Source organism: Scyliorhinus canicula, chromosome 3, assembly GCF_902713615.1.
Source record: "Scyliorhinus canicula chromosome 3, sScyCan1.1, whole genome shotgun sequence".
NCBI lineage: Eukaryota > Metazoa > Chordata > Chondrichthyes > Carcharhiniformes > Scyliorhinidae > Scyliorhinus > Scyliorhinus canicula.
This window is the reverse complement of record NC_052148.1, coordinates 102,481,980-102,508,990: the sequence shown is the minus strand read 5'-3', so window position 1 is coordinate 102,508,990 and position 27,011 is coordinate 102,481,980. Positions and strand designations below refer to the sequence as shown.

Here is a 27,011-nt window from a genome sequence, read left to right as displayed (position 1 = left end):
GTCTACATACTGTGTCAGAAAACCCTCCTGCACACACTGCACAAAAACTGCTGAATTAGTTTAACCCCCCCCCCCTCCGAAGAGCATTAGCAAATCTCCCCCCCAGGATATTGGTACCCGTCTGGTTCAGGTGAAGACCATCCTGTTTGTAGAGGTCCCACCTACCCCAGAATGAGCCCCAATTATCCAGGAAACCAAAACCCTCCCTCCTGCACCATCCCTGTAGCCACGTGTTCAACTCCTCTCTCTCCTTATTTCTCACTTCGCTAGCACGTGGCACGGGTAACAACCCAGAGATAACAACTCTGTTTGTTCTAGCTCTCAGCTTCCACCCTAGCTCCCTGAATTTCTGTCTCAAATCCCCATCTCTCTTCCTACCTATGTCGTTGGTACCTATGTGGACCACGACTTGGGGCTGCTCCCCCTCCCCCTTAAGGATCCCAAAAACACGATCAGAGACATCACGAACCCTGGCACCTGGGAGGCAACACACCAACCGTGAGTCTCTTTCGTTCCCACACAACCTCCTGTCTGTTCCTCTAACTATGGAGTCCCCAATGACAAGTGCTCTGTTCCTCTTCTCCCTTCCCTTCTGAGCAACAGAGACAGACTCTGCCAGAGACCTGTGCCCCATTGCTTACCCCTGGTAAGTCATCCCCCCCAAACAGTATCTGAAACGGTATACTTGTTATTGAGGGGAACGACCACAGGGGATCCCTGCACTTTCTGCCGGTTCCTTCTCGTTCCCCTGACGGTAACCCTTCTACCTTCTTCTTTTACCTGAGGTCTGACTACCTCCCTATAACTCCTCTCAATAACCCCCTCCACCTCCCGAATGATCCGAAGTTCATCCAGCTCCAGGTCCCCAACGCGGTTCTCGAGGAGCTGGAGTTGGGTGCACTTCCTGCAGATGTAGTCAGCAGGGACACTCGAGGTGACCCTTTCTTCCCACATTCTGCAGGAGGAACATTCAACTGCCCTAACCTCCATTCCCACTGAACTAACTTCCCAACTACTGAAAACGAAAATAAATAAATTTTAAAAACTTGTCAGTTTAGCAATTCGACGGACAGAACTTTTTTTTTGGTTAGAGGAGGAGGATGGGTGGGAGACACTACGTAAGTAGTGTTTTGGGTAAAGCTGTCACTCGAGAACAGCCCCTTCACAAACCACCTTCAACGTACGCTAACCGCACTGCACGTATGCAAATCTCCCCGGAACAGCCATACCCTAACCCTAACCCTGGGGAAGAAAAAAAAATCCCATTGTAGCCATGTTTAATGGGGTGTTTCCCGGTGCTAGCAGCACCAAGAACAACTCCCCTGTTAAACAGTACTCTGTTCTTTTTTTCAGGCCTTGGCGAGGAAGGTCCCGCTGAGACCGCACTTACCTTCATTTCTTGCACGGAGGGGCTCAGCTTGCCAGTGCAGGGAGAGATCGGAGCATCAATTTTAAATAGCGCCCCAATCTCTTGACACCGCAACTCAACCCCCAGACATCCCAATTTATCGACTAGGGCGTCCTCGAGCACCACCCCCCTCCCCCTCCATCTCTTAAGGGAACTGCACCCCTGGACCCGATACTCGGCAAGGGCAAGATGTGGCAGGGTGGCACTGCCAGGATACCCAATTAGCATCAGCAGTGCCAGGGTACCACCCTGTCCAGAGGATGACCACCCGGGGGGCTCCAATCACCTGGGAGAGACCCCAAGTAGTGGTCCCCCGCTCCACGTTTAGGGAGGCCAGTGCTAAACGGCGACTGAGCGGGATCTCCAAAGCAAATGGATTTTATGGATGGGATCCAGATTGTGACGCCTCGCGAGATCTCTTTAGATCTTGTAAGGCATAGCAAGTCGGGCAAATCTCGCAAGAGGCCTCTAGTGAGATTTACTGAGTCGGACGCTGCGCGGACGTTAGATTGTACCCCAGGTCCGGTGCACGAATAGGGGCTAACACACACATAATGTTGCCCCGAACCATCCCCACCCTGGGAACCCAATAACATGGGATTTTCAGCTCAATGATGTGGGTGACCATATGCAGTTGTGAATGTAACCTGCGACCAGGAACAGACTGAAGCTGAATAACTTGTCAACCAATAGCTAGACACAGGCTCAATACGAGACCAAATTCTCTCAATCAATGCAGTGGTAGAATCATAGACTAATAACACAATCAGTGAAGGACCACAACATTCGGATTTCTCTGCTTAACTGTATATTCTGTATACTGTATATATAAGTTGCTGCCGAATTTCTCCCTCAACAATGAACGCTGGCAGTCTCGTTCTTACTTTCGATGCACAATCCAGGACAATATAATACCAAGACCAAAGGAAGACATTCAAGCACTACAAGCAGAGCAGGGAGGAAATTCAAGGATGATCCCCAATTTTAGAGCTACTGTATTAGCTATAAGGAAAAGATCAGTGGAATCTGGGCAAGTCAGCTGAGGTGCTTTTAAGGGTATACAAAATTGTACATTTCATGAAAAAAGTAAATCTGACAATTTATTTCAAATTAAATGGCAAGAACTCGACCAGGGAAAGGCAAGTTCAGGTGTGATTTAGGGCAGCGTGTTTCAAATTCTCTTTTTCAGGACCCACGTTTGTCAACCAGCCGTCGTTGGTGACCCAAGCCAGCCGACCTTCGCGACCCACTATGGCTGACCTCGGCAACCCCACACCGGAAGGCGGGCGGGCCGGTCCGGGGAAGGCGGGCGGGCCTGTCCGGGGAAGGCGGGCGGGCCTGTCCGGGGAAGGCGGGCGGGCCTGTCCGGGGAAGGCGGGCGGGCCTGTCCGGGGAAGGCGGGCGGGCCTGTCCGGGGAAGGCGGGCGGGCCTGTCCGGGGAAGGCGGGCGGGCCTGTCCGGGGAAGGCGGGCGGGCCTGTCCGGGGAAGGCGGGCGGGCCTGTCCGGGGAAGGCGGGCGGGCCTGTCCGGGGAAGGCGGGCGGGCCTGTCCGGGGAAGGCGGGCGGGCCTGTCCGGGGAAGGCGGGCGGGCCTGTCCGGGGAAGGCGGGCGGGCCTGTCCGGGGAAGGCGGGCAGGCCTGTCCGGGGAAGGCGGGCGGGCCTCTCCAGGGAAGGCGGGCGGGCCTCTCCAGGGAAGGCTGGTGGGCCTCTCCAGGGAAGGCTGGTGGGCCTCTCCAGGGAAGGTTGGTGGGCCTCGCCAGGGAAGGCGGGTGGGCCTCGCCAGGGAAGGTGGCTGTAACATTATCACAACACTTAAAGGAACATGCATGCAGCAACATAAACATATCTACTTTCAAGACTTTGGAAAACCAATGAAAATAGCTGTGGGCCTCCAATATTCTGCGACCATTTGCAAAACATGAGAGTTTTTCTTAGGTCTTAACTTGACCTTTTTATTATATGCAAAATAAATGAGGCTCACTTCGAATTTCACTTACTCATGGTCAGTACAAAGCAAAACTGATTTTCTGCAAAGAATTCTCAACGTTAGGAGGAAAACATTAACTGAAAACACCTATTTTATGCTTCCTCAATTTGCATAAACAGTTGAATACTATTTACTTACAATCATTTGAATCACATTTTCCCACCTATCATGACATGCTATTAGTAAGCAAAGAAGCAATTTCAATTTAGCTATCACACAAATGTTACTTCTACATCGAAAATTTGCATTTCACATTAAATCCCCATTTTGAAATATTTTATGCCAGTGCAAAAACAAAAACAATGTCACATAACGATTACAAAAGGAACATATATCTGAATTAATTATAGCTAAAAGTAATCTGAACTCCGTGGCTAAATTTTCAACAAGATGCATGTTTTGAATTATTTACCTACGGTGCTTTTGATCAAGCTCACAAATACAACTTTAAAGAAATCTTATGGGGAGGTCTCTAATGTGCACAAGACTCAAAGAAAATAAAAAATATTCTTTTGAGGTGCTCGTCTCTGTGAGACAGCATAGCAGAGGAGTGTCACCTAGCTCCAGGGACCAATGGGAATCGAGTGTGCGCTATCATCCCATAGGGTGGAGTCCCCTCCCGGGCAGAATACATCTGGGAGCCATGTAGTTAAGATGTAAAGGCAGGGCAGCGAGGCGAGTGGCCTCTGTACAATTATTCCTTGATATTAATAAACTCTGTTTGTTCACACGAAGAGATCACTGATCACTGCCAGGCTGCCACACTGGCGACGATGATAAAATCGATGTCAAGGATAATAATAATTAACACCGCCAACCTGCAAAGTATTCAGTTAAATTGAAGTCTGAAGGAAGGAAAACTCACCCGAATGCCTGTTTGAACTGATGCAGAGCAAACCGGACTTGACTAGTACAGTCACACGTTTGGGAAAATTTAGAAAACAACCCTCAGAAGCAAAGCTGTGGTCCTGAGTTAAGAAAAATGGAACTGAAGTTAAATGAAGAAAAAAAGAAGAAAGGAGAGCACAGGGAGCAGTGCCAAAAGTAAGAAGGGAAGAATGCCCCAAGGAACTGCAGAACCAGTCCCAAAGGTGTGCCTCTAGGCTCCTGATCTGAACAGAACCTGCAGGAGTGTCCAAGTAGTGCTCCATGCACTGGTCGACAGCAGGCAGCAAGTGTCTGAGGTTTTTTGGAAGAGAAGACCTCCATCTGTTCAGGGGGGGGGAAATATTTAAATACAGCCCTGTGGATCTTGAGAGTGCAGGATTCGTTGGTGAAATTGACAAAACAAAAGGCAAATCGGGAGAAAATTGACTTTTTTTAGATAGCTGAGAGGCTTAGAAGAGAGCAGTGGAAATTGTTGAGAAAGTTTCCCACCTGAAAGAAAATAAGTGAAACTGTTTAGAAGGGGGTCCACAAGGAGGAGCTGCAGGTTTTTGTCAAAACACCAGTAGCGGAGGAAAGCACAGGCAGAGAGAGAAAAACAGTACCCACGAGCGAAAAAAGATTCTGGCAGTCTTAAAGTGACAATGCATTTAAAGTTGTACAACATTAATTCTACAACCAGCAAAAGGAACAAGGGATAAAAAAAGTCAGAGAAGACCCCAGATTGAGGGTAACTTTAAAAAGGGGGTCCATAAGCAACGGACGACCTCAGAGATGGTAGTGAAGACCTCGAGAAAGAGGCAACACTGGATCTTAGGAGAGGCAAGTCTTCAAGGGAAAGGCAACGTCAGGCTTCAAGTAGGCAGTAAAAGAAACCGGGGGGGTGGGGGGGAGAGACAACCAAAGAAGGGCAACAGAAGACCTTAAACGATGAAATAAAGAGCTGCAGGCAATAAGACTCAGTTGTATTCCATCCCTTTGCATCACATTGAGAAGTTCCTTGGAGGTTTTTGCAATAAACAAGCAAATGATAAAGTTTTGGTCAGTCAGAAAGTAAGGCAAGTTACAGCAGAACAAGAGCGAAGAGTGAAAAGAAAAGAGTTGGGTAAACTTATCCAGAAACTGCAGAAAGTAGGAAATGAGTTAAAAGTTTGTGGTCATGTTCTAATTGAGAATCAGTCCAACTATATCAAAGTCAATATGCCAACGGTGGAAGAAGCAAGAAAATTTATCAAGGTCTGTAAGAAACAGTACAACATTCACCTGCCAGTGGAAAGGAAACTAGAGTTGGCGGCAGAAGAAAAACAAAATTGGGTTGAGACAAAAAGCACAAGCAGAACCCTGAGCTCATGGAATGGAACTGGAGTAGAGCCAAGGAAATCCCACTGTAATGGGTGAGAGAACTGCTAGTCACAGATTGAAACACATCAAAAATGTGATCCATGCGTTTATACAGGACATCCTGTATCATCTACTAAAAGTCATTCAAAGTTCATTAAAGGTAAGATTGATCAATTAAAACAGGATTTGTCCAAGAAGGAATCTGAACTCCTTACCTTACAAACCAAATTTGAAACATTAGAGTCAAAATTTGACTGGAAACAACACATTGAGGTTCTTAGAGAATCACTCAGTGCTAAAGAACAGAGAGCTGCCAAATTTCAAACAGAGGATATCAAGATTCCTTCATTGGAGAGAAATATTAGGGATTTAGAAGATGAAATTCCAATGCTAAAGACTAATGGCACTTTGAGTACTGAAGACAGGAAAGAGGAACTTAAGCAGATGGAAGTTTACAAGAGTCATTATCGGGAATACTTTGGAGATTCTATCCAGGGATTAACTATGTTATGTGGAAAATACTGATGAATTTGAGAAACGGGCATTCTACATAGAGGTTGAAACTGGCCGACGTTGGAGGGTGCTGCGATGGGCGTAGCAGTGGACAAGCGCAAAGGAAGGACACAACTATTGTTACCAGTGAGCAATTCAGGAGAGTTGTCCAATAAACATAACAAGAAGGATGAAAGAAATGTTGAACGTAGAAATAGATTTTGATGCAACCACAACAAAACGAACATGGCAATGGTCCGAAATCATGCACAGCATGAGAAGGTAGCGACCATGATCAAATGTTGTTCAAGAGAATGTTGGATTCACCTTGAAAGAGACCTGAGGATGGATAAACTGAATGAATTGCAAAAGCAGAGCTAGGGACAAGAGTAGATGATCCTTTCCGGCAAGAGAATGTTATTATGGCCAAACGTAAACCACAGTAATCGAGGAAGAACACGCGGGTGTTTATTAACAGAGTACTAAGGTGGCGGAAACTTCAGTGGATTGGGAATATCCTGCAAAGAGTTGAACGGGCTCAGATCAAACTGCACCTGGTGGTGCCAATGAGAAAAGCTTCAGGGTGGAGGAGGAAATGGATGTATAGCACAACAAATTCCTCAGGCCCAAGCAGAAGACTGGTTGATGCAGTTCACGAAGGAAACAGATATTACATACCAGAATAAGAACACTGAAATGGTCACACTGATAGAAATGCAGAAGAGCTAATATGGTAACATGGTCGATGGGAAAGATGCGACTGGAAATGCTAGAACGCGAAGGGACTTTATTACACAACCAAAGTACCAGAAACAGAGTACACAACCATCACCTTCACAAGTGGCAGGCCGAGTACGTAAAGGAGTAGTCAATACATAAGTGCTGTATTGTGTTGACAGTACGGGCATACAATGTAGTGTAAGGTACTTGATAGAGAAAAGCACCAACGGGGGATTGGAGAGTGACACCTTTCACAGAATAAAGAATGTAGTCCTTGGCAGCGCAAAGTCGAGGACAGAACTCTGAAAGCAGGAAGCCTGTACGGAAGAGCCCTATGGAAGACTATGGGCACAATTCAGCGACCGCCTTAGCACCCGGCACAGAGCCGGGCACAACAGGTGAATCTGCGAGGAGTCTTTCCTGCTGGTGATCTTCAGCTGCTGAGAAACAGTCCACTGAACGCACCATTCAGCGGACTTTAACTTCAGTCTGCTGAATCTTGCCCTATATTTGGAACTGTGCATAGTCGAAGCCTGCTAGTAGAAATTTCATGTTACATGCAAGCCTCATCATCGAACAATTGTTACATCGATTTACAGGTGTCTAATTTGTGTACATGTTTGGGTAGAATCTGGGTTGAGCAGATTAATTTTAAAGACTTATAAAAACATTAAAGGGGGAGGGATGTAGTAGATAGAGGTGCCTGGCTCTTTAAAACAGCACAGCAGACTTCCGGTGGCGCCCTCGAGGAGGCAGGTCGCAGGTCGGATCGCTCCCGCCCGAGATGGGCAAACGGACCTTTGTCTACGGACTTTTTAGGGACCTGGCAGCCTGAATCGGTGGAGGAGACGACAGGGAAGAGGCTTTCTTCCCGGGGTATGGGCAGCTGGACCAGAAGCGGTCGAGTGGAGCGGGAAGGATCGAAGCGGGAGCAGCGGGGAACCCAGGCCGGGCGGCCAAGCATGGCGGACGGCGGGGACCGGGGAGCGGAGGCTCACTGGCCAAGGGAGGAGCAGATGGAGTTCTTCAAGAACTGCTTCGCCGAGCTGAGGAGGGACACGCTGGACCCGATGAGAGCGGTGATGGACCGAATGGTCGAGACACAGGCGGCCCAAGGGAAGGCGCTCAGGGAGGTCGAGGCGAAGCTCTCCAGTCAGGAGGGAACGGTAACGGAGCTGGAGCACGAGGTGGAGGAGCTGAACGCCCGTCAGAGGAGGATGCAGGAGCAGCTTGAAGAGCTGGGGAACAGAGCCAGGAGGCAGAATTTAAGAATCGTTGGCCTCCCCGAGGGCTGCGAGGGGTCGGATGTGGGCGCATACGTGACGGGTATGCTTGAGGCGCTGATGGGACCGGAGGCCTTCCCTCAACCCCTGGAGTTGGATGGGGCACATAGAGCCCCCGCAAGGAAGCCCAGGACGGGCGACCGACCGAGGGCCTTGGTGGTCCGCTTTCACCGGCTTGCTGACAGGGAACGTGTGCTGCGATGGGCCAAGGCGGAGAGGAGCAGCAGATGGGAGAACTGCGAGGTGCGCATTTACCAGGACTTGGGAACGGAGCTGGCCAAGAGGCGTGCAGGATTCATCAAGGTAAAGGCAGCCCTCTACAAAAAGGAGGTGAGGTTTGGAATGCTATATCCTGCAAAGCTTTGGGTTACGTTTGAGGAACTCCACTACTACTTTGAGACACCAGAACAGGTTTGGACCTTTATTAAAGACAAGAAGCTGGACTTGAACTAATGGGCACTGAGTTCTTTCAGTGCTGTACAGTGGCGGCGGCCTGTTAACTTAAAGTTGCTCTGATTAGGACTTTTACTAAGAAAAAGAAGCTGGACTGGAACTAAAGGACTCGGGGCTTTCAGACATTTTGTGTGGCGGCGGTTTGTTAAACTATCCTGTACTGTAATGTTTTATCTAAGATTGTTTTCAGCCTGGACAGAGAGTGGGGGCTGGAGGGCGCACTGTTTAGGGTCCTTTGGGGGGATCGCAATGGGGGGGGGGGGGGGGGGGGGGGGGGGGGCCTGTGCTTGGTACCTTCTGGTGCGAGATCGGGGCCTCTGATGGGGGGATGGGCTAGGGGCTAGTCACGGGACTTGAAAGGGCTCGGTGGGATACAATTAGGTTAATGGGTCCCTGGTGGGTGGGGGGAGGGCCTGAGCGCTGGGACGGGAGACAGGTAGGCGCCAAGGGCAGGGGTCAGTGTGACTAGCGTAGGTCAGGGGGCACCAGGGAGATCGGAGGGGGGGCGGGGCGGGCTAGGGCCAAGCGCAGGGCTGACCTGGCAGGCCAGGCCTGGGGGAGTAGGGGAGACCAGGCGGGGGGGGGGGGGGGGGGGGGGGGGGGGGAGAAGAGGGTTAGGGCCACGTTAGCTTAGTGTAGTTGAACACGTGTGGCATGGGTAAACAGAGCTGGCAGGGAAAGTGCCGTATGGAAGGATTTTTGGTTTCAACATTTATTAACATGTTTATTCTTTCCCACTGTTCGTTTTCACTATGTTAAGGCTCTTTGCACAGGGCCATTTTTCACTTTGTAACTGTTACAAATTTGTGTTAAATAAAAAACTTCAAAAAAAAAAAAACAGCACAGCAGGGGCAGCACGGTGGCCTAGTGATTAGCACAACCGCCTCACGGCGCTGAGGTCCCAGGTTCGATCCCGGCTCTGGGTCACTGTCCGTGTGGAGTTTGCACATTCTCCCCGTGTCTGCGTGGGTTTCGCCCCACAACCCAAAAATGTGCAGAGTAGGTGGATTGGACACGCTAAATTGCCCCATAATTGGAAAAAATAATTGGGTAAAACAGCACAGCAGAGGAGTCTCATCTGGCTCTAGGAACCAATGGGAACTGAGAGCAGATGATTACCCCAGAGGGAGGAATCCCCTCCTAGGCAGAATACGTCACTAAGCGATGTAGTCTAGATGTAAAGTGCTGCTCCAGGGCATCGAGGCGAGTGGCCTCTGGACCATTGTCCCTTGTTATTAATAAACACTGTTCACATGAACAGCTTCCACCTCATCGCAACCAAGCTACCTCATCTAGATAGGCAACAAAGATTGGGATGAGAGATAACCAAGTATTTAGAATTGGTTTTCTAAAAATAAATCACTGCTCTGAAACAACAATTTGGATCTTTCAATTTTAGGAATTAAAATTTATTTTCTCTAGAAAAGGAGCTCAATGTACTCTGAAAATTAGGTGAGCTGCTTTTGGAACACACAACAGGATTACTCTAGCTTTCATTTTCAAACATTCTGTGCATCAACTTGGTCAAAGTGATTTACTGCATAAAAGTAACAACCTAGATTGAATATCTGCTGAGGCAAGGGTACCGCGCAATGCAAGCACTGGGGAACACTGAGAGGCGGAGGCATCGAATGCAGGATGTAATAGTCCAGTTGCTAATACATCATCAATCTATATTAGTTTAGTTGCTATTCCATATAGAATGAAGGAGGATTGATGAAGTTGCACCTCCTGCAGCAAAAATAAAAATCTTTTGTGGGCCAATAATAAATAGTCTTACATATTCAGCATTACTGGAATAGTTAGCATCGTTAAAATAATCCAGAGTCACGTCAGATTTGAACGTGAAAGAATTAACAACTGGCAGTGAGAGCATTTCCCACCTATCTGAAAATAGTTTAGGAATAGTCTATAATGTCTCCCGATAAAAATTTTAAATTAATTATAAATCTAGTAAATGTGGATTATTGAAAACACAGAATTGCACTCTACTTCATATCCTATAACCTGTAATGCTCTATGTATAAAGAACTGTTGTTATTACTTATGAGTTTTCAAAACGCTTCAAGAAATAAAATGTTACCTGATGTACACTCTGAAGAATAATCTGAACAGTCATTTGGTTATGTATGCAAGCTCACTAAATAGAAAATGTTCTTTAATAACCAGTGATAGGCACTCCAAATGACAAAAACAACGCTAGTTGAAATGAATCCATTGGAAGAAATTATAGTGAAGATTGAAATGGACATTGTCGCACTGGAACAGATAAGTAGATAAGTTTCGGACAAATGGTAACAGAAGATGGCAGGTGCATTTCCAAAATGAGAAGAGATAGCCAAAAGTGATTTTGTGAAGGTGAAGGATGTGTTAACAACAAGAAAACACAATATTATAACAAGGGAAAAAAACTCATAAGATGTTACATTTTATCCACTTTCTGGACGATAAATAAAGATCTGTGGAAGAAAATAGAGGTCTATTAAATGTGGGTGCAAAGAGGTACGCTAATTATTTTATATACAGACCAAAAGACCAATGAAGAGGTACTTGAAATTGAAAGAATGAAAAGAACTAGAAAAACTGAAATCTAGAAAAGAAAATGTCAGTGTTTCAGCTGCAGACACCGTTTCTCTGAGGCAAAATGAAGGAATGCAGAAAGGGGGATTGTCTAGACATAGTTGAATGACAATATCAGAGTGGTTGCATACGAGCTACAGTGGATGGGTGAGCATACTGCAAGACAGACAAGTGTGTGGCCCATCATTGACAGCAGATTTCATTTAAAAAATAAATAAATTTAGAGTATTCAATTCTTTTTTTTCCCAATTAAGGGGTAATTTAGCGTGGCCAATCCACATACCCGGCACATCTTTTTTGGGTTGTGGGGATGAGACCCACACAGACATGGGGAGAATGTGCAAACTGCACACGGAGCTGGGATCGAACTCAGGTCCTCAGCAGCATGAGGCAGCAGTGCTAACCACTGCGCCGCCCTGAAAGCAGATTTCCTAATAGGAATGGCTATAAGTAACAGCAAGTGCCCCGACGAAAGACAAGAAACAGGCACAGTGCAAGACTTCTCCTGGAATACATCTGAGTAATAATTTAAGAAATTAAGTTTACTACACTTTATACAGTCAATACATATAGCATTCACCCTTTATCGATCAATTACTTAAAATGTGTTTCTTCTGAAATAGATCAAATTTAACGCATGGCCTGAGAGGGGAGGATTATAGTTCTCTTCCAGGACTGCAATTTTGAGTCCAAATGCACATTTGCAGGTACATACATCCGTAACAAAAATCATTGCAGCCTATGCTTTTGTAGATACACAGTCCTCCCATTAGAAAAGGGTAGCTATGGCAATACATCCATTGAAGGAGAAAGGTCCTTATTTCATTAGTGGTAATGCCATTTCACATAAAGCCTTGATTTACGATTTCCTACAACAGAGCTGCAAAGTCAATCCCAATTAACAACATTTTTATTGAATAGCTTAATATTGTCTACTTACATCCACCTGGAATCAAATTTTGATTGCCTGCCTGAATTCATTCATATTGGACACAAGAGTGGGCGGCACAGTGGCCAGCACTGCTGTCTATGGAACTGAGGACCTGGGTTTGAATCCTGGCCCTGGGTCACTGTCTGTGTGGAGTTTGCACATTCTCCCCGTGTCTGCGTGGGTTTCACCCTCACAACCCAAATTGGCCACGCTAAATTACCCCTTCATTGAAAAAAAATAATTAGGTACATAAATTTATTTTAAAAATATTGGACACAAGAGATAGTCACCTCATCAAGGAGGTAACTGCATATTCAAGTCCCAAGCGGCCTATATTCATATAAAAAGTCTTCTCCCAAACAAGATCCACATCTGTAAAATTAGGAAATCAGTCATGTGCTTTATTTTCCTCACTACTTTCAGGATTAATGCATCACAAATGAGTCTTCAGTGCAACGTTACTATATTCATGTTTGCTGTATCAGATCAATCTTCAAGGCCAGGACATACTCTGAACAATTTGCACTAGTAACTGTATAGAATACTATATGCTTTTATTATAGTTATTCAATGATAACCCGTGATCTGCAGTCACTGTAAATGTACCACCTGCATTCTTTCCATTCCACAATACATGTTTCTCTCTGTCAAAACCTCAGTCTTAGTTAATTAACTTATTGTAAGATCAAGCAATAGTTATTTCAAATGCTATCTATACTTTTATCTACATTTCTAGGTGTTTAAAGAATCAGTGCAGGAGACATCCATAATTGAAACATTGCACTTCGGCTACGCCACTACCCTCCATTCAGTACCCTCAGAGTAACTGTGTTTACCCAGTGCTCACATAGACACCAACGCAATATTAAGAAAGTTGGCGAAAATAGATAAAAGAACATTAATGCGTGCGTATTTCTATGATTGAATATTCTTTTCACACATATCCTTGAGTTGCAGTTGGAGACAGGACCTGAGGGAGTTAGCCTCGCTTTATCCTGCCATAACAAACACTGGACTGGACAGGGAGTGCAAAGAGGCAAACTTCCTAAAGTATAGGTTACAGTCCAGACATCCTGAAGCTTAGAGAACAGAGACTAGGGTATTGTTGAGAAGAATTAAAGGAAGAATAAACAAGGTGTTTTGAGAGACAATGGCAGTAACTAGATTTAAAGTGGGACAGCAGACTTCAGAGGTAGATGAAACATTGTTGTCATTCAAATAGAGTTTGGGAATTGTGTGTTAAAGCAATTGTGCACAGTTTGCATAGCAGTAAAGACAAATATATCTTAAAGGGGTTGGTGTAAATCTGGATTTGCTGTTAAAAATAGAGCATAAGCTTTGTTTAAAAATGCTATTTGGAAAACCTGGTCTGGATTTTGGAATGCCAATCACTAAGGGAAAGAATTATGATTATGGGAGAAAATTTTAAAGTGTATTTTTGGAACCCTCATGTGACAATCATCTGGGGGGATACTGAGGGGAAAACCAGAGACACGAACTTGGGTTCAGAGCAGAGTGCGTGTATTTAACCACGGGCATTTTGTGTTAATGAGACCATTGTAGATTTTAAGATGTACTTTGTAATCGATGTTAATCTAACGCCAGTGTGTAATTGTTTAGCTAAAATGGGAGGGGGGGCGGGGGGGAGAGAAAAGAGAGAGAGAGAGAGAGAGAGAGAGCCCTATCGTTGTCCAATATTTTCATGTTGTTTAAACTAATTAGTGGTCTTCTCATTCTGTTCCTCCACATTTCATTGTTTTTAAAGTTGCGGCCTTTTGAGCCAGGGTTCCATTCGGGGATCTTCTCGTCAGTGATAACATAACCTCACACTTTATTGGTCAATCCATGCGGCAAATATATCTTTCCCGGAGGTTTGAAGTTAAACATAAACTAGAAAGAATACAATACTCCAGACAGAGTCTTACCAATATTCTGTACAATTGAAATATCATTTCCTCACCTTTGATTTTCCAGCCCCTTGAGGTAAACACCTACATTTTTTCGTCTTTTGGATTGTATTTCGTTAGCATTTAGTGATGTATGTATACAGTCAACTAAATCTTGCTGCTCCTCCACAGTCTTGAAGAAAATAGTCTACATTTTCTGATTCTGACACATTACTTCTCTACATCGGACTCATCTGCCACTCTTTAAATATCACATTTTCACCCAACCGACATAATATCCCCCCTAAATTTGGATATGCAACGCTCAATTCCTTTATCCAAATCAATAAGATGGTGAACAGCTAAGGTAGCCACGACAGAAACTCAGGAATACCACTGATCACATCCTGCCATTCAAAGGACACTTCATCATTACTTTGTCTTCTACCTCACAACCAATCACAAGGTGATCTCCAATTTCAGGTGCTCAACATTTTGCTAATAATCTCATATCGAACCCACTGTGCTAGTGGCCTCATCAATATTTCAATTCGATTAGTCAAACATGATCGAGTCTTCACAATTCATGCTCTTTTTAGTCAATTTAGCCCAAGTGTTCAGTTAATCTGATGATAGATTTCAGTTTGTACCTCACAACTAGTTAATCTGGCAAGTCCAGTTGACTCCAGCTGTACAACTTTGCTCGAGAATTGTAACCTTTTCACAGTTCATGCATGCGTATTCAACCTGAATGGTCATAAATCCAGGAACATTCACATTATGCATATACCAGCTATCTGAACAAGCAAAGAAATGGCAGAGCTGTACCAATATTGTAACAACACAGCCAGCTCCAAAGGATAGACAGTTAAAAACAATCCATATATAGGCCTCATTTAATTGCTCAGCATGTAAAAATAATCTATTTAGAGCAGAAAAGCTCCAGGTGTCAGCCATAATGGCTGTGAAAACAAAACTGGACCCAATGCACTGTACAAGAGTAGATACCTTTTTACACTGCTTTTAACATTCAATGAAAACAGAACAGCTAATGTCACAACCTTTGTTCAACCACTTTAAATATTCTCTCCCTCCACAGTGGCAGGTGTGCATATATGCTGCATAAAGCTTTCTTCAGCAGCACCTTCACCTAAAAGGACAAGAGCAGCAGATACATGAGGACATTGGGTCACTGTCTGTGCTGAGTCTGTACGTTCTCCCCATGTCTGCGTGGGTTTCCTCCGGGTGCTCCGGTTTCCTCCCACAGTCCAAAGATGTGCAGGATAGGTGGATTGACTATTCTAAATTGTCCTCAAGTGTCCAAAAGGTTAGGTGTGGTTGCAGGGATAGGGTGGTGTTGTGGGCTTAGGAAGGGTGCTGTTTCCAAGGGCCGGTACAGATTCTGCACTGTAAATTCTATGATTCTATAATTTTGTGTGAACTCCACTTCATGGACATGAGTGGTGGAAGCCCAGTCAGGAGAGCACCCAACTAAGTCAAGTGCAGAGGGAACAATAACATTCATGAAGATTTCAGCAGCAGATGAGCTGAGGCAAAGGCGAGGTGATGTTACAGAGATGGAAGTAGGCGATCTTAGTGGCAGAGAGAATATCAAGTTAGATGCTAAATTCAGGGTCAAATACATTACCAAGGTTGCAAAGAGTCTGGAACAAAAACATAAAATGCTGCAAGTACTCAGTAAATCAGACAGTAGTCTGCTTAAACCTCAGACAATGGCCAGAAAGAGGGACACACGCAACAGACGTTGTGGCAGGGTGTGAAGACAATAGCATTGTTCTGAATTATATAACTGAAGGAAATTTCTGCACATATCAAAAAGGATTATAACAATATCCAATCTAGCCATGCATCAAAATAAGCCGACAGTTGCTACTTAGGAAATACATCCTGTGGGTAATAATTTTAACATAAGGTGAAGCTGAGCACAAAGCACACAAGCTAATAAAAGCTATGATGCGCGCACATCTTTCCATTTGTTACTGCCAATAGATTCACTGGTGTGTAAATAATGTTAAGTAAGGTCTCCATAAAGTATTCATGTTGAAAATGTCAATTTTTAAAATCTATATGTGCAGGAGACTGACTACATTTTTCTAGATCAGCTTCCACAACAGGAGATACAATACTCATTTGTATCTTTTTATGCAACTAGCTGCTAATTCATGTGCAAGTCTGAGACCGAAATGTGAAATTCCAAACATGACTATACTCCACAATTAGTGATACCCTCAAGATATGAGCAATTCATTGCAATTCTGCTGCACATAAAATCATTGATTTGTTCAAATTATGAAGTTTCAAATTTACATGTGACTGCAACATGTATTAAATTTTGAACATAAAATTATATTAATTGTACAACACTTCCTGGAATAAGGAAGTGGAACAATCGATCACTTATTTCAAGACAACATTATGAATGGGCGGTGAGCAGTTTTATCATCTCTCATCCGGAAACAAACCCAAATAATATTACACGGAACAATTGAGTTTTTTATTCAATCAAGGGATTTGAGCACAAACATAGCCAGCCTGTACTGCCCACCCCTATTTGCCCTCGAGAAGGTGATAAGTCTTAAAGCTGCTTGAACCACTGCTGCTGAGCCTCCCACATTTTATCATCCATAAACTTGAGGTCAACCAAACTTCAGCTCCCCATCCTTAACCACTGCAAATGCTGTTTACCGATCACCCTATGCTCACCTATCACTCTGTGCTCACCTATCACTCTGTGCTCACCTATCACCCTGTGCTCACCTATCACCCTGTGCTCACCTATCACCCTGTGCTCACCTATCACCCTGTGCTCACCTATCACCCTGTGCTCACCTATCACCCTGTGCTCACCTATCACCCTGTGCTCACCTATCACCCTGTGCTCACCTATCACCCTGTGCTCACCTATCACCCTGTGCTCACCTATCACCCTGTGCTCACCTATCACCCTGTGCTCACCTATCACCCTGTGCTCACCTATCACCCTGTGCTCACCTATCACCCTGTGCTCACCTATCACCCTGTGCTCACCTATCACCCTGTGCTCACCTATCACCCTGTGCTCACCTATCACCCTGTGCTCACCTATCACCCTGTGCTCACCTATCACCCTGTGCTCACCTATCACCCTGTGCTCACCTATCACCCTGTGCTCACCTATCACCCTGTGCTCACCTATCACCCTGTGCTCACCTATCACTCTGTGCTCACCTATCACCCTGTGCTCACCTATCACCCTGTGCTCACCTATCACCCTGTGCTCACCTATCACCCTGTGCTCACCTATCACCCTGTGCTCACCTATCACCCTGTGCTCACCTATCACCCTGTGCTCACCTATCACCCTGTGCTCACCTATCACCCTGTGCTCACCTATCACTCTGTGCTCACCTATCACTCTGTGCTCACCTATCACTCTGTGCTCACCTATCACTCTGTGCTCACCTATCACTCTGTGCTCACCTATCACTCTGTGCTCACCTATCACTCTGTGCTCACCTATCACTCTGTGCTCACCTATCACTCTGTGCTCACCTATCACTCTGTGCTCACCTATCACCCTGTGCTCACCTATCACCCTGTGCTCACCTATCACTCTGTGCTCACCTATCACTCTGTGCTCACCTATCACTCTGTGCTCACCTATCACCCTGTGCTCACCTATCACTCTGTGCTCACCTATCACCCTGTGCTCACCTATCACCCTGTGCTCACCTATCACCCTGTGCTCACCTATCACCCTGTGCTCACCTATCACTCTGTGCTCGCCTATCACTCTGTGCTCGCCTATCACTCTGTGCTCACCTATCACTCTGTGCTCACCTATCACTCTGTGCTCACCTATCACCCTGTGCTCACCTATCACTCTGTGCTCACCTATCACCCTGTGCTCACCTATCACCCTGTGCTCACCTATCACTCTGTGCTCACCTATCACTCTGTGCTCACCTATCACTCTGTGCTCACCTATCACTCTGTGCTCACCTATCACTCTGTGCTCACCTATCACTCTGTGCTCACCTATCACTCTGTGCTCACCTATCACTCTGTGCTCACCTATCACTCTGTGCTCACCTATCACCCTGTGCTCACCTATCACTCTGTGCTCACCTATCACTCTGTGCTCACCTCACCTATCACCCTGTGCTCACCTATCACCCTGTGCTCACCTATCACTCTGTGCTCACCTATCACTCTGTGCTCACCTATCACTCTGTGCTCACCTATCACTCTGTGCTCACCTATCACTCTGTGCTCACCTATCACTCTGTGCTCACCTATCACTCTGTGCTCACCTATCACTCTGTGCTCACCTATCACTCTGTGCTCACCTATCACCCTGTGCTCACCTATCACTCTGTGCTCACCTATCACTCTGTGCTCACTGACCTACATTGGTTCCTGGTTAAATAACACCTCCATTTTAACATTTTCATCCTTGTTTTTCATCCTTCGTGGTCCAGCCTCTTCCTACCCCCATAATCTTTGTGAGCGTCACAACACTCCAAGACACCTGCGCTCCTTAAATTCTGGCTTCATCAACATTCCCAATCATAATCACTCCACTACTGGTGACCTTGCCTTCAGCTGTTATTGTCCAAAGCTCAGGAATTCTCTCCCTAAACCTCTCCAACTTGCTTTTCTCCTTTTAAGATGATCCTTAAAACCTATTTCTTTGTTGGGGTTTTGGTCATCTGATATACCTTCTTCTGTGGCCTGTTGTTATTCTCTGCTTTATAATGCTCTCAAAGCACCTTGGACATTTGATTGCTTTAGAGACACTCTATGAATATAAATTGCTGCCGTGTGCATGAGACCTTTGAGTCACTGTTATGGATTTCTCCAACATATGGTGGTAGCCACAATCTCCAAACTAATTTTCAGTATGTTTATAAAATTCATATTTTTGCTTCTTTTTGCAAGGTTAGCTGAAGCAAAAATAAAAATGTCTTCAGTCAATGCTATTGTTAATGCTAATTTTTAATTATGCAGCTGTGTTGAACTTTCCTTGCTGGTCAATGAAGTTCAGCAGCTTTGGAGAATATAGGGATTAAGGAACAGGTCGAGGAAAGGCCTTACTACCCAGCACTTTGTAACTAAGACAATGAGTTTGGCACACAAAAGTTCAGTAAAACTATCCCCGCCCCTAAACTCACAGACTTGTTCAAGAGAGGAAGGCAATCAAGTCAAAAGTCTGAAATGGCTTTCTCACCAATCACTGCCTCGGGGGAGTCTTGGCTTATCGGGGGCAGAGAGAAAAAAGGAGACCTGGAATGTAGATGCCATCATCAGGGAAAAATAGGAATACAAAAGCTGCACAATTGTGCACAATGAACGACACTCGCTCAAAGTTAACTACCAATCACCTGATTTCTACCAGGTTAGCAGTCATGTTCAGGGATATCCCACCTGCTGCCTTCAGCTTCAGACTACATTCAGACTCAGAATTGTCCACAGAATTTAAGCTTTATGACCTTCACATGCCGCATTCAATCCCCCTCACCCAGCAGCTCATGCTCTAGGTCCATGTCTGGCAAAGTCATCAACACATTGCACAGTCGACAAGACGACAAACTGCACACAAATCCCCCACTATCAGGATCAACAGCAAGTTTGTTCCCTTTCTGTTGTTGCATTTGCAACTTCAGAGTTGCACTGTGTTCTTTTAAAAATATTTAAAGTGCAATATATTTCATAATAGCCTTTTGTTTTGAAAATCTTTTTATTGGCTTTTCTCATATTTATAATCAGTTGTTACTTATATACATTACATTTTTCTTGCCCGCGCTAATTTGCTTTATTTTACAGAGAGGTTGGTTTTGTCCTTCATTTGACTAACTGTACGTACATTTTGATGCCCTCTGGATCGGTCTATGGTATCCCCCCTTCCTCCTCCCCCCCCCCCCCCCCCCCCCCCCCCCCCCCCCCCCCCATTGGTTTCAGCACCCGTCCTCTTCTCTTGTGATTTCCCCATTTTTCTCCCCCCGGGGTTGCGCAGTCCGTTGAGAGAGAGAGAGAGAAATACAGCACAGAACAGGCCCTTCGGCCCACGATGTTGTGCCGAACTTTTATCCTAGTTTAATCATAGAATTTTGGACACTGAGGGCAATTTATCATGGCCAATCCACACAACCTGCACATCTTTGGACTGTGGGAGTAAACCGGAGCACCTGGAGGAAGCCCACGCACACACGGGGAGGATGTGCAGACTCCACACAGACAGTGACCCAAGTCGAAATCGAACTTGGGACCCTGGAGCTCTGAAGCAATTGTGCTATCCACAATGCTACCGTGCTGCCCTTAAGAAGAAATTAATCTACACTCCATTATTCTACCCTAATCCATGTACCTATCCAATAGCCGCTTGAAGGTCCCTAACATTTCCGACTCAACTACTTCCACAGGCAGTGCATTCCATGCCCCCACTACTCTCTGGGTAAAGAACTTACCTCTGATATCCCCCCTATATCTTCCACCATTTATCTTAAATTTATGTCCCCTTGTAATGGTGTGTTCCACCCGGGGGAAAAGTCTCTGACTGTCTACTCTATCTATTCCCCTGATCATCTTATAAACCTCTATCAAGTCGCCCCTCATCCTTCTCTGTTCTAATGAGAAAAGGCCTAGCACCCTCAACCTTTCCTCGTAAGACCTACTCTCCATTCCAGGCAACATCCTGGTAAATCTCCTTTGCACCTTTTCCAAAGCTTCCACATCCTTCCTAAAATGAAGTGACCAGAACTGCACACAGTACTCCTAATGTGGCCTGACCAAGGTTTTGTACAGCTGCATCATCACCTCACGGCTCTTAAATTCAATCCCTCTGCTAATGAACGCGAGCACACCATAGGCCTTCGTCACAGCTCTATCCACTTGAGTGGCAACTTTCAAAGATCTATGAACATAGACCCCAAGATCTCTCTGCTCCTCCACATTGCCAAGAACCCTACCGTTAACCCTGTATTCCGCATTCATATTTGCCCTTCCAAAATGGACGACCTCACACTTGTCAGGGTTAAACTCCATCTGCCACTTCTCAGCCCAGCTCTGCATCCTATCTATGTCTCTTTGAAGCCGACAACAGCCCTCCTCACTATCCACAACTCCACCAATCTTCGTATCATCTGCAAATTTACTGACGCACCCTTCAACTCCCTCATCCAAGTCGTTAATGAAAATCACAAACGGCAGAGGACCCAGAACTGATCCCTGTGGTATGCCACTGGTAACTGGGCTCCAGGCTGAATATTTGCCATCCACCACCACTCTCTGTCTTCTATCGGTTAGCCAGTTTGTTATCCAACTGGCCAAATTTCCCACTATCCCATGCCTCCTTACTTTCTGCATAAGCCTACTATGGGGAACCTTATCAAATGCCTTACTAAAATCCATGTACACCACATCAACTGCTTTACCTTCATCCACATGCTTGGTCACCTCCTCAAAGAAGTCAATAAGACTTGTAAGGCAAGACCTACCCCTCACAAATCCATGCTGACTATCCCTAATCAAGCAGTGTCTTTCCAGATGCTCAGAAATACTATCCCTCAGTACCCTTTCCATTACTTTGCCTACCACCGAAGTAAGACTAACTGGCCTGTAATTCCCAGGGTTATTCCGATTCCCTTTTTTGAACAGGGGCACGACATTCGCCACTCTCCAATCCTCTGGTACCACCCCTGTTGACAGCGAGGATGAAAAGATCATTGCCAACGGCTCTGCAATTTCATTTCTTGCCTCCCACAGAATCCTTGGCTATATCCCGTCAGGCCCGGGGGATTTGTCTATCCTCAAGGTTTTCAAAATGCCCAACACATCTTCCTTCCTAACAAGTATCTCCTCGAGCTTACCAGTCTGTTTCACACTGTCCTCTCCAACAATATGGCCCCTCTCGTTTGTAAATACTGAGGAAAAATACTTGTTCAAGACCTCTCCTATCTCTTCAGACTCAATACACAACCTCCCGCTACTGTCCTTGATCGGACCTACCCTCGCTCTAGTCATTCTCATATTTCTCACATATGTGTAAAAGGCCTTGGGGTTTTCCTTGATCCTACCCGCCAAAGATTTTTCATGCCCTCTCTTAGCTCTCCTAATCCCTTTCTTCAGTTCCCTCCTGGCTATCTTGTATTCCTCCAACGCCCTGTCTGAACCTTGTTTCCTCAGCCTTACATAAGTCTCCTTCTTCCTCTTAACAAGACATTCAACCTCTCTTGTCAACCATGGTTCCATCACTCGACCATCTCTTCCCTGCCTGACAGGGACATACATATCAAAAACACGCAGTACCTGTTCCTTGAACAAGTTCCACATTTCACTTGTGTCCTTCCCTGACAGCCTATGTTCCCAACTTCTGCACTTCAATTCTTGTCTGACAGCATTGTATTTACCCTTCCCACAATTGTAAACCTTGCCCTGTTGCACACACCTATCCCTCTCCATTACTAAAGTGAAAGTCACAGAATTGTGGTCACTACCTCCAAAATGCTCCCCCACTAACAAATCTATCACCTGCCCTGGTTCATTACCAAGTACCAAATCCAATATGGCCTCCCCTCTGGTCGGACAATCTACCTGCTGTGTTAGAAAAGCTTCCTGGACACACTGCACAAACACTACCCCATCCAAACTATTTGATCTAAAGAGTTTCCACTCAATGTTTGGGAAGTTGAAGTCACCCATGACTGCTACCCTGTGACTTCTGCACCTTTCCAAAATCAGTTTCCCAATCTGTTCCTCCACATCTCTGCTGCTATTGGGGGGCCTATAGAAAACTCCCAACAAGGTGACTGCTCCTTTCCTATATCTGACTTCAATCCATATTACCTCAGTAGGCAAATCCCCCTCGAACTGCCTTTCTGCAGCTGCTATACTATCTCTAATTAATAATGCCACCCCCCCCCCCCCCCCCCCCCCCCCCCCCCAACAGCTCTTTTACCATCCTCCCTAATCTTGTTGAAACATCTATAGCCAGGGACCTCCAACAACCATTTCTGCCCCTCTTCTATCCAAGTTTCAGTAATGGCCGCCACATCGTAGTCCCAAGTACCGATCAATGCCCTAAGTTCACCCACCTTATTCCTGATGCTTCTTGCATTGAAGTATACACACTTCAACCCATCTCCTTGCCTGCAAGTACTCTCCTTTGTTCTTTATCTCTTTTTTTTTTCTTCCCTGGCTTACTCCCCGTTGCTGGCTTCAAACAGGTTTTGGAACAGGCCGACGAACTGCCCCCAAGTATCCAGGAAGCATTCCTCTGACCCTCGGGTGGTGTACTTAATCTTCTCCAGGTGGAGAAATTCCGAGAGGTCAGCGTGCCAGTCTGCAGCTTTGGGCGGTGCTACCGATCGCCAGCCGAACAGGATTCTCCGACGTGCGGTTAGGGAAGCGAAAGCAAGGGCGTTGGCCCCCTTCCCCATGTGTAGCTCTGGCTGCTCCGATACCCCAACATTGCCAATATTGGGCATGGCTTCACCCTCACCCCCACAACCTTAGACATTGCCTCGGAGAAGGTTGTCCAGAACCCAGCAAGCTTGGGGCAAGCCCAAAACATGGTGGGTGTGGTTGGCTGGGCCCCTCTGGCACTGCTCACATTTGTCCTCCACCTCCGGGAAGAACCTGCTCATTCAGGTTCTGGTCAGGTGCGCTTTGTGAACCACTTTGAGCTGCATAGGGCTAAGCCTTGCGCAGGAGGAGGTGGAGCTCATCCTGCTCGTTGCTTCGCTCCAGAGACCCCATCCCACCTCTGTCCCCAGTTCGTCCTCTCATTTTTGTCTGGTCCCATCCAGTGGTGTTCGGGCTCTGTCCAGTAGCTGCCCATATATTTTCCCACATGCCCCTTCTCGCTGCTTGTGCCTGTCAGGTCCTCTAGTAGAGTGCTTTCTGGGGCCTCGGGGTACCCTACTGTCTCTTTGCGGAGGAAGTGCTTTATTTGGAGGTGCCTCCATTCCTGTCCTCTTGATAGTTTCCACTTCCTCGTCAGTTCGTCCACTGTCGCCAGTCTGCGCCCTACGTAGAAGTCCCCGACCGTCAGTGTGCACCCGTCCCGCCTCCATCTTTTGAAGGTGGTATCAAGCTTGCCTGGGGGGAGTCTGTGATTGCCGCAGATGGGGGCCATAAGAGACATTTTGGTTATCCCGAAGTGCTGTCTCAACTGGTCCAGGTTCTCAACGTGGCCGCTACCACTGGGCTCGTTGTGTACCTTGTTGAGGAGTATGGGAGTGCTGCTGTGGCCAGGGCCCGCAGGGATGCCTCCTCCATTTGTACCCAATCTGTGTCGGATTCTTGTACCCATCCCCTCACTTTTTCTGCCGTTGCTGCCCAGCGGTAGTATTGTAGGTTCGGTAGAGCAAGGCTCCCTCTGACTTTCCCTCTTTGCAGGGTCGGTTTAGGAATTCTCGGGTTCTTGCCCCCCCCCCCCCCCACCCCCACACAAACAGCATGATTAGCCTGTCTATGTTTTGTAAAAAGGCCTTGGGATGAAGATCGGGATGGATCTAAACAGTAACTTCATTGAAGCCTACTTGTGACAATAAGTGATTATTATTATTATTATAGAATGTTGTTCGGGCCCTTGGCCTTTGCTGTATTCAGTGCCTTCAGCCACTTCTTGATATCACGTGGAGTGAACCGAATTAGCTGAAGACTGGCATCTTTGATTTTGGGGACCTCAGGAGGAGAAAGTGATGATTCATTAACTTGGCCTTTCTTGCTGAAAGTAGTTGACTACTTCAGCCTCACCTTTTCCACCAATACGCTGGGCTTCCCCCATCATTGAGCAGTGATGTTTGCCCCTCCAGTCATGTGTTCATACTCTATCTACAACTGGAAGTGGCACAACTGCAGAGCTTTCATTTGATCTGTTAGCCGTGGGAGCACTTCACTATCTTTAGCATGCTGCTTCCACTGTTGAGCATGCATATGGCCCTGTTTTGTAGCTTCATCAGAATGGCATTTAATTTTTGGGTATGAGCAATGCTGCTCCTGCACTCCTCAATTAACTAGCGTTGGTCCACCTGTGTGATGGTAATAGTAGAGTAAGGATTGTGTCAACCCATGATTGTGGTTAAATAGCTCCTGCTAATGGACCACAATGCCTCATGACTGTCCAGTTCTGAATGGCTAAATTTGTGTCGAGTCTATCCCATTTAGCATGATGGTTGTGCTACAATGGCTCACCCGATTCATCAGCTGAGGAAGAGCAGTAGGTGAGATGTGAATCAGAATGTTTTTTTTTTAACAACAACAATCCAGCAGTTTCATGGTCACCATTTCTGCAATTAGTTTTTCACTCCAGATTTATTAATTAATCAATCTTAAATTTCACTAGCTGCCCTGGTGGAATTTGAACTCATATCTCCAAAGCATTAGTACGGTTTTAAGGATTACTAATCCAGTATCATCATGACACTACCATTCCTGGTGAAAGCAAAGACATCCACATCAAAGATTAGCCTGCAATTCAATCAATCAGCCAGTTTCACTGAATTAACAGGGCTAAATCGCTGGCTTTGAAAGCAGACCAAGGCAGGCCAGCAGCACGGTTCAATTCCCGTACCAGCCTCCCAGAACAGGCGCCGGAATGTGGCGACTAGGGGCTTTTCACAGTAACTTCATTTGAAGCTTACTTGTGACAATAAGCGATTTTCAATTTTTCAATATCATTAAAGCATCTAAAGTTGACCTTTTAACATCTTTTTTAATGTGATGTCACATGCTCCACCCACTCAAGTTGTGGATTTCAGAGATTGGGTATGGTGTCCCAATTAATTTCTGCAAGCAAAAGATAATTTGTGGAAATTACATACCATTACTTCTAAATTCTTGTGAGGTTCCATAAAACCATGCACTGTCAGTTTACGAAGAACTAGAAAGAAAGAATATATACAATGAGGCATACTTAAGTTGCAACATATTGCATAATTATGCTTTTCTCCAATAACTGTCTAAATCTGAACTTCAACAATTACTGTAGGCCCTTAACAATATTGCTACAAGGAACCAGCTCAAAACTTGAACGGTAAAATTTAGGTTGTACTTTGAACATTCACAGTATGCACATAAATATGGAATAGCTTGTGTGTGTTTGCAACTAATCTGAAGAAAAAGAGGAAAATAAACTTCAACTGCGTCTTGTGAACATGCACTGTCTACATCAAGTTGAATTTTTTAAAAACACAAATCATAAGTGCCAGTCCAGAGCCACAGATATAAATTTTGACCAGCAATAATAATCAGACTACTATGTGCAAAGTTTTGCATTTGCAAAATGAATAATTGAATAGGACATGAACAAAAACTTCACAGTTTATGCCCTCAAAAGGCTCGCATAAATGGATACAAACAAAAATGCCAGAAAGTCAACGGAAGGTCTGAAGAAAAAGACACGTTACCGTTTGGATTCAAAATAGCTACAAACTGAAAAGTCAGCTGATGGAAGATTGGAACGGAATCAACATTTCATAGAAGATTTGACAATCTGATCCCTAGGCGGAGCGCCTTCACAGTTCTCTGGGGGTGGTTGATGATTCATTGGGTTAATTAGTGAAATTTGGAGAAGGCAATCCAATTGAGTGGTGACTGGGATTATGCACATTTCTACGAATAACCCTGAAAATTCACGGCACAACACACAGTCCTGGCTGGGCAGGAAATTTATTTATAGTGTTCTTTTAAGACAGCAAAATTTCCCAGGGAGCTTCACAGGAGCATTATCAAACAAAGTTTGACACTGAGCTATATCTTGAGATGTTCGGGCAGATAACCAAAAGCTTAGTTGAAGAGGCAGATCTTGAGCAGCATCATAAAGGAGGAGAAAAAAAGCAAGCCAAGTGGAGAGATTTATGAGTAAATTTCAGAGTTTAGGACTTAGGCGGATGAAGATACGTCCCATGGACGAGCAATTAAAATTGGGCATGCTCAAGCGGCCACAAATGGAGAAGTTCAGGCATCTCTATGGATTAAGGCTGGAAGAGGTTAAACAAACAGGGGGGTTAGGCACAGTGGGTTAGCCCTGCTGCCTCACGGC

General features: G+C 45.6%; 1 protein-coding gene across 2 annotated transcripts in view; it reads right to left on the bottom strand.

Annotated features, from left to right (window-relative positions):
* Window positions 1-27,011, bottom strand: part of ipo11 (importin 11) — a 712,587-nt gene that overhangs the window by 547,710 nt on the left and 137,866 nt on the right. For both annotated transcript variants that reach the window (XM_038791006.1, XM_038791005.1), the window contains exon 7: window positions 25,792-25,850. In XM_038791006.1, the coding sequence (XP_038646934.1) occupies window positions 25,792-25,850 (59 nt within the window). The remainder of the gene's footprint in view (window positions 1-25,791; window positions 25,851-27,011) is intronic.